Source organism: Corvus brachyrhynchos, unplaced genomic scaffold (assembly GCF_000691975.1).
Source record: "Corvus brachyrhynchos isolate BGI_N302 unplaced genomic scaffold, ASM69197v1 scaffold42, whole genome shotgun sequence".
NCBI classification, from domain to species: domain Eukaryota; kingdom Metazoa; phylum Chordata; class Aves; order Passeriformes; family Corvidae; genus Corvus; species Corvus brachyrhynchos.
This window is the reverse complement of record NW_008237242.1, coordinates 338,346-347,039: the sequence shown is the minus strand read 5'-3', so window position 1 is coordinate 347,039 and position 8,694 is coordinate 338,346. Positions and strand designations below refer to the sequence as shown.

General features: G+C 39.6%; 1 protein-coding gene across 1 annotated transcript in view; it reads right to left on the bottom strand.

The window, feature by feature from the left end:
* Positions 1-8,039, bottom strand: part of DNAJC21 (DnaJ heat shock protein family (Hsp40) member C21) — a gene marked incomplete at its 5' end in the record, with an annotated part of 11,667 nt that extends 3,628 nt beyond the window's left edge. Inside the window, 7 exons of the mRNA XM_017730186.1 lie at positions 413-452; positions 1,074-1,232; positions 1,471-1,558; positions 1,900-2,051; positions 3,302-3,606; positions 6,910-7,032; positions 7,908-8,039. Coding sequence (XP_017585675.1) covers positions 413-452; positions 1,074-1,232; positions 1,471-1,558; positions 1,900-2,051; positions 3,302-3,606; positions 6,910-7,032; positions 7,908-8,039 — 999 coding nt within the window. The remainder of the gene's footprint in view (positions 1-412; positions 453-1,073; positions 1,233-1,470; positions 1,559-1,899; positions 2,052-3,301; positions 3,607-6,909; positions 7,033-7,907) is intronic.
* Positions 8,040-8,694: the final 655 nt, after the last annotated feature.

Below are 8,694 nucleotides of genomic sequence, written 5' to 3'. Positions count from 1 at the left end.
ATGCATTATACCAACTCCTGCAACTAAAGCCAGAAGTGACCACCAAACTGAGCTGTTAATGCCCCAAGGCCACTACTAGTCTTCCTGATCAATTCCTTGCATTCTCCCTATCTGCCTGTTTCCATCTGTTTTTCTTACACTTAAGACTTCAGCCTTTTTAGAGTCAGCACCACATATTAGCATCTGCACCAACAGAATGAAGTGAGGTCTGTGATGTTATTATCATAAAATATTATTATAATAAGTCTAATAAAAGTTATTCTGAGGCAAAGAAGAATTACAAATATTTTTGAATAGTCTTCAAATTCCATGGAATTTCAAGTTCTCCTATTTTGCAGGACAAAAAAATAATTTGTCGGGAGATAACAAAACTGGGTTGTAAAGTTCCCAGAGTATCATTATGACTACGTACCTTCATTGTTTTCTGTTTCTTCCTTTGTTTCTTTGAGAGTCTGTAAAGATAATTAAAAAATTACTTTTTTTACAGAAAACCCCCAAAAACTAGTAGGACTCCTAAAAAGGTATCAAGCTATACTTTCCCTTATCCTCTTAACATATTAGGTAGCCACAAAAATAGTTACTCATGCCTGAAACTAAAACAATAGGTCTCCCAAACTACTCATTGCATTTAGTAAAACATTTATGCTGCTCAGACTGAACCCAAAGATACTAGTGAGATAGTTGGGATTATGCTCTGGCTATTTAAAAAATGAACTTGTGTAACAATTCTGATTTTGAGCACTCTCATTTTCCATTTATCCCAAAAATCAACTGACAGTACCAAATCAATCAGCACTAGCTCTGTGGAAGCCCCTCTGCTTGAAAAATAACAAACCCTTCTTTTCCTTAACATGTAATTTAAGCAGCAGAGAAAACATGAGTCTGTTGTTCTACAGCACTCAAATGCAGTCATAAAAATGCATGTGTTTTACTGGAACTCTGATACTAAGAAGTATTTCAAATTGCACAACACTGAGAGCAATACAGGGGCAAATCATCAGGAGCTCCCTCTGAAGGCCACTAATACTTAGTAAATCAGGAGTCATGATAAAATTAAAACCAATTTGAAGTACTTCTGTTTGGGCATGTCTTTTGTTTCTTCCTCCTCTTTGGTCTCTATTCCATCTGCATCATCCAAAGACACAGGAAATTTCTCTTCTTCCTCTTCCAGTTGCTGTCGTAAGAGTGATACCATCTCTCGATGCTTCTTTGATTTTTCATGATTCTTCATGCTGTGAAGAGCAGATTGTTACCGCATGTTGCTCTGAGCAAACATCATTATATTTACACGTAAATTAATAACAGGCCCATTATTAAGCTCTACTAAGTACGGAAATTTCTGCACTGACAATGTCTCTACTGGAAAGACCACACTGACCATTATGTGAAGTTAAAAATTCTTTAAAATGCAGTTTTAAAGGACTTAAAAGCCAACACCTCCACCCCAAATCCCCAACCACAAGCACTTACGCTTTCTCAGTTTTTAACAATTTGTCACAAGCAGGGCAGTACAGACCATCAACAAATTCAGCTTCTTCAGCTTCATCATTCAGTTTGTCTGAAGAGATTAATGGGGATCAGAGAGACAAAGTCAGATGAGTAATTTTTGAACAAGCTGCTCTTTAAGCCCCAGAAAATAGTCACAGCACTGACATTCAATTTCTCTAGTACTACTGACACACAGACAGATCAAGATCACCCCACCAAATCAGACATTAGTATAAATTAACAGCTGCAGCTTGTTCAAAGGAAAACACCAGTGAGGAACAGACTCTAGCCCAGCACCCTCAGAGGGAGGCAGTGAGTTGCATCACAGTCAGAACTGTGAATCTGATGCTCTAAGTGAGCCACACTCAGACTGCAGTGACTCAGTAAACATCACCTCCCTACACACCATACCTTCAATGCCTTTTGTCTCCTGTTCTTCTAATTCATCTTCACCACCTGATCCATCTCCAAATTCCTTTTCATATTGTGCCTCCATCTCTTGCAATTCTCTCTCCAGATCTGACATAGTTATCCAGCTCTGCTCTTTGTACTGCTCAGCAAGTCTGCAAGCAGAATAATACAGTAACTTCTACACTGTGTCTGTGAGATGGGAACTACAGGAACAGTGTTACTTAAAGGTAACTTCTACTTAAAGATAACTGTTCCTCTCGGGCACTTCAGGAGGAAAGTTCTGAACCTACAATGATGGAGCAAACAAGTGGAATTCTGAGCAATCTGAGTTCATTTGTGATGTCAATGGGCACCTCTACACTGCAAGCAGGGATATTAACGCAGGTGGATCCTGGTTGAATTTCAGGCAGAAAGTGCTGCGCAGAATGGTCAGTATCAAGCTGACAGCAGGGAAGTCAGCTCAATCCTGCTCTAAGATCCAAACTCACAAACAACATCGGAAAACAAAATCCACAAGCACATTACTCCTTGACTGTGCGCTATGGGAATGTACCAGCTCAGTTTTCCCAATCTAAGTGTACCCCAACTTATCAAATAGGGCATTACAGGACAGCTGAATTTTGCTCCAGCTGGCCTCTGGCCTCAGAATTATCAAGCCACCTGTCAGTAAATGCATAATTCTTCTTTATTGTCCAAGGGAGAAAGTATATATGTATATATATAAAAACAGTACATAATATACTCCATATATGTTATTACATAATTTTAATCAATATGCCATTATTTTGCAAGTGCACTCTTAATGAGAATTTAAGCTCCTCCCTCATATGTGCAGGCAAACAGTTCTTCCAGTTGAAAAAATAAATTGTGGTTATATCAGGAGACCACCTCTTCCTCTTTTGAGAAAAAAAGCATCAGATACTGCATTTAGTCCAATGAAAGGGTCCTTTCTAAAAATAGGAAAGGTAAAGCTAAGCTCATTTTCCCCTCTTTCTTTTTAGCAGGTACAGCTCCACGCAGATGAAGGTGATCTAAGTCCAGGTTGTTATAGTCCTGTTTGCCCTTATTCTAAAACTTACATTCTTTTTTCTTTAAAGAAACAAAGACAGCTATTAAATTTTACTTCCCCAGCTAAATAAAAGCACACCGGGTTCTGTGCTATTACAGCCATTTACTCACAGCACCCAGATAACCATTCCCCACTTATCTTAGATCTCTACAAGTCAGTACAATGCAGAAAGCTGAGTTTTAAACAGCTCAAGACTTGAGACCAAAATTAATACCTAATATTTTCAAGGATGTTTAAAAGAGTAAGTGGAGCTACTATTAGAATCTACGTCTATACTATATCCTCATGGTTTCTCCAAGTTAAAAAGCAAAGATTTGTTCCACATGTACATACTTGGCTTGTTTGAGCTTCTGTTGCCTCCGAAATTGCTCTGCTTTCCTAGTTTTTTCTGCATTTTGTTCTTCTACAAGTTTTCTGTGAGCCTGTACTCTTTTATCCCTTTTACGAATAAAGGCTACTAGCTGACGGATCAGTTCATTCCTCTCTTTCCTTGCTTTCTCCCTCGTTTTCTTGTTCTCTTTTTCCATAGCTCGTTTCTCCCAGCGGTTTGAGGCTTGTCGTGTGTCATACTCTTCTTTCCAAGCGAAGTTTTTCTGAGTACAAAAACTCTGCCAATATGCATAGAAAGGGTGGACTACCTGTAAGAAAAAAACAAAACTAAGCCGCTTGTTTAGGAGGGGACACAAAAATCATACAAATAATTCAGGACTTTTGTAACAGTTTTGTTCTGAACTTCTATACAGGCCACAGTTTTGCCTCAGAGCAATGAAGGTTTAGAGAAACTTCTAACATCATCCTTGAAGTTTGAAAGTGCGTCAATTCAACAAACTTCTCTAAACTGTTACAAACTGCAACTTCTAAAAATATCCCCCTGTAGGACTGGATCATGCTGACACTAGTGTCTGTTGGGGTCCCTCCCCCTGCCATGGAGCCCTGGGAGAGGGGCCCTGGCGGGGAGACACGGGGTTTCCCTGCCCCTGGTCAGCCTCATTCCCCTGCGCGGGCAAGGACCCTCGGGTCCCGTGACTGCGGAGTTCCTAGAGCCCCCGCCATGCGGCTGGGAAAATAAACATCTCTGAAACATCTACCACGAATCTGTCCATATATACTTTGTTTCCACGGGACTCCTGGTTTGAAATATGCTTGTTGCAGTAATCCCCGCTGCAACAAGTGTCCAGTTACTTAGCTGTGCTATATTTCTCCTGTCAAACTGAAAAGCACAATCAGAATCAGACATGCTGCCTGCAAGCTGGTACTTGCACAGACTGCCTAGGAACCTCCACATTAAACCACATGAGAGGTCAGCCATACATTTGCACAGCATAAAAAGAGCAGCAAAATAAATACATAATGTTATTTCTTCCCTGTATATTGTCTGCTTCCTGAGCAAGACAGAAATGAATAGCCCTTGATGATACAACAGCAAGGAGCCGTGACTTCTACAGTTTAACAAGGGGCTATGTGAAGAAACATTTACTCCTGTTTTGTCAGTAAACTAATGACTGTCAGTTAAAATTATGCCCCCTAGCTTTCGCATTAAAAGAAAAAGTAAGTGATCGTTATTTATTCTCCTCTCTTTTCTGATTCATGAGTAAATGCTGGACTAACAACATGGCATCATAATCACTTTGGGTTTGTTCTTTATTTCTCTCCAAATAATTATTATCCTTCTGCATTTTGTATGTTTAGCCATCATGATATGCCCAAACTCCCTTCTTACACTACTTGCCCCACCAATCTTCCTTTTTACTACTCACTCCTATATTCCCTACTGTTCATATTTTAGGATACCTCACAGAAGTATTTAACCTAATGGTTTGATATGTTTTCTTCTAGTGAGTCATCTTCTCCTTCTGCCATTTTTTGTTCACAGGAACTACAACTATCAATTTTTATTCAGAGGAACAACACAACAATAACTTCCAGCAGCCTATCTACATGCAAAATTCATGGCTGTGGCTTCTAGCAGGTAAGTCACTACAGTTTTTCTCTGCTATCACAAAAAATAACCAATAAATCAAATAACCAATATTTCCTCCAATAACTTAAGTAAGATGAGACTAACTACCTCAGATTTCTGCTGCAGAAGAGGATACTTCTGTGCAAAAGGATGCACACCTATCAACTGATAACAGGGATCATCCTCCCCTTCATCAGATGTGTAAGCTGAGACTCTCCCCATTCTCAACAGCTACCTTACCCCATTCTCAACAGCTACCTTACCAACCTGCACATCTCTGGCATTCCCCAGCAGCCTGTACAGCAGCCACTGCTTAACTCCCAGGTGGATTTTGTTTTGCCTACTACTCATACTTGGAGCTGATCACTTTTGTTTCTGCACCTAATTGACCTACAAGTGTTCTCTTCCCATGAAGGCTTGTGAACTCATGGCCTTACGAATATCTTTCCTGGCTACCTGGCACTGATCAAGCTGCCTCTCAAGCTTCTTGTGAATTCACAGAGTAGACCAAACCAGAGACTATTCACATCACAGATTTTGAAGCCTTTGTAGAGTTTTTGTAGCTCTCTTCTAAAACTCTTTTCCCATTATATTCCTACTGTGTAGAAAAGTGAGCACTGCAATGCTGGAATCCTCTGACACTGCTCTGTCTTTGTCTGAATATAAGACAACAAGGAAAATTACCGCTCTATAAACAGAGGCTATTTCATATAAAATATCCCTATGAATCCCCAGGGGGGGAAAAAGTGAGCACTCTGCTTCCAGAACAGCGTGAACAAGGCAGATGTCAAAGTATGTTGGTGCTAGAATTCCAGCCCTTTTTTGCAGTTATTAATTGAGGTAAGCATTAAAGCTATTTTGAGTATATAATCATATTTATCCCATGGCCTCAAAGCAAGCAGTTTTCAAAAGATGCTTCAAGATAACTACATTAAAAGACAGATTTTAGCTGGTTCAGAGATACTATATTTTCCCTGGGAAAGATTTCCACTTGTTAATCAACCCCGTAACTTTTCCCTGCCTCCAAACACCAGTTCTGGCACTTCTTAAGAAGTTTGATTCCTAACTTTCGTTTCCAACTCCAGCCAAGTTTGGTACCACTGAAGCTACTAACTTTTAAAGGATGTATCAATTTAAATTTCATAAATAATTAGCCATACAGAGAAGGTGACAGCGAGAAGTACCAGACTAGAAGCAACATTTGAGTGCACTTCATACTGTGCAGTTATTCCCTAGGGAAAGTGTTATTACCTCATTATTTAATTTCGACACAGACATACTGGTAACTTAAAAAAAAAATCCTAATTCTGATAGTTTATAACAAATAGTTGGCAAACCAGGTGACAAGAATTCAAGTCATACAAGTCCCCATACACTTTCTCTTCTTGCTTCACAGAGGAAAGCATGCAATGCTTTCCAACTCAAATCTGACTACAGGCTAACTGCGGATGACAGTGCTATCATAGTGGAAGCTCACACTGCAGATCAACACCACATCTATTTTCTAAAGGCTGTGCTATGCACTAAGTGCTATGCAGTTTTCCTATAGGAGGCAAGATACTACATGTTATTGGAAAAAAAAAATTAGCTCAATACCCCTTTCTGTAATGTAAGTTGTGTTAAACACTGGTAAACTACTCTCATCAGAAAGCAAAGAAAACATCCATTATTTTGCTTTATAGGTCTTGCGCTACACTTAAGTTCCACTGGCATAATTGATGGTTAGCCCTGTGAAGTATCTGTCTGACAACTCACCCTATAGGCCTGGCTAATTCTATAGTCCAACAGGAAATACCAATCTTAATTCAGCTAAATATTATGAATCAGAGCACTTCCTTTACAGTAATGGTCTACAACAGCAGAAAACAACCACAGTTACATGGGTTTGTATGCACCTCAGAGATCAGCAGGAGCCTTTCCTCTGGGACAAAGTAATGGTTTAACTCCGTTACCTTCAGCTCCGTTTTACGCTTGCCCTTACCGTATCATAGTCACTATGGGAATATCCAAACATAGGGAATTCTTCAATATCTTCCTGGGTCATATATTCCAACTCTTCCTTCGCAATCTTCTCAAAAACTTGTCGATAGACTGTAAAGAATCCCTGAAATCAATCAATCAATCAATCAGTCTTTTGCACAGCTCAATAATAGATGTACAAATGCTTGGGTGCAGTCGTGTATTTTAGAGAAACGTTGCTACTCTGCAAGAGCAACTCAAAACCTGGGTAAAGGCCGTGTAAGCACTTGCTGTAGGTACAAGACCCTTCTTAAAAGTTCCACTATCTCTCCTGCCTTTTATTTTCACCTCCTTCACGCCATCTCTGTCTCTCTCACACCTGTTGTCAAATACAAATTTCAAAAAAGTTTCCACATACTGGAGATGGCGATAAGTTTCTAATTACACGGGATCAAGTTTTGTGAAAGTTCCAGATATAAAATTCACTGTTAAATATCCTATCTTCTTCTAAATGAATATTTTACTGAGTCCTAGTACAGTAACACAAAGACAGGTAAGTATTTTCTCTGGCAGAGGTTCTTCTAATCACCTGGAGCTTTTCCATATATGGTGAGTATTTTAAAATCTAACAGGGAATTGTAAATGCCAATAGGGAATTCAATTATACACACCTTCCTCAACGACTGTTGTTACATTGCTTTTCTGTAATTTTAAGTGTTCTAGCTTGATAAAGTATTTCTAAATAAACAGATGGTATTGCAAGCCGTGGAATGCTTCACTGTAAAGGATAAATAAACAATATACACATATCTGTAGTTGTATGGTATAGTTGGATATTATGATCAATTAACTGTTGGACAATATGCAGGAATTAAAGCTTCCCTGTACATCTAGATTAAGTTTTGTCTTAGATTAGTATAAGCTGTGCTAACAATTCTACATATAACTTAAACACAAAACAGATGCCAACACTTATAATGGAATTTAAACTGATTCATTAAAGACTAATTGATTCATTACCTTTTCATCATCCCCATATCCAGAGTAACAGCTAACAGTGAAGTAGTGCAGCAGATCCAAGCTATCATCCTGATAGTCTCCATCAACTCCCCCTTTCAGCAGAGCCTCCCTGTGATTATCATACCTGGAAAAAATTCACAGCATCACGGATGTAGAGACACAGAACACTCCTCAGTGCTCATAAATAACACAGTACACCTATCTCATCACTGTATAGCTTAACCCACTGTCTGTAATTTGTTCCTCACATCCAAAGTCTTCAGAGAGAAAAGCATGACAGACTCAGTAAATATTCTCTCTTGACCTTTAATTTACTTAGTATTACTTTATCTGCAATATCTATAGCAGCAATTCCTCAACAGCCACCTACCAAACAATCACACTTGAGCAAGATGCCTCAACAAACTTCCAGAAATGGGTAGGGCATTATTTAAATCACCCAGTACTTGCACACACTCAAAAAAGGCCCAAATCATACACTAGCACATAAAAACTGAGAAACAGTCCTGTATTTTCAAGGAGGGCAAACTCAGTACAGGCAGCTTTGGTCGCATAATTTGGGAGATGTTTCCCCCAGCCCACGTGAAAAACAAGCTTCAGCCCATGTGAAAAACAAGCTACACAGAACATTCAGAGCAGCAATCCCTCAGAGATGCGTGTGTGTGTATTTTACATTAGGACTGAACACCTGTACGCACTGCCCAAGGCCTAAGGCTGACCAGAGCTGCCGTGCAAGCTGCCCCGTGCTCGGGGAGGAGCACCAGGCCAAGCCTGGCCGGTTGGGGGG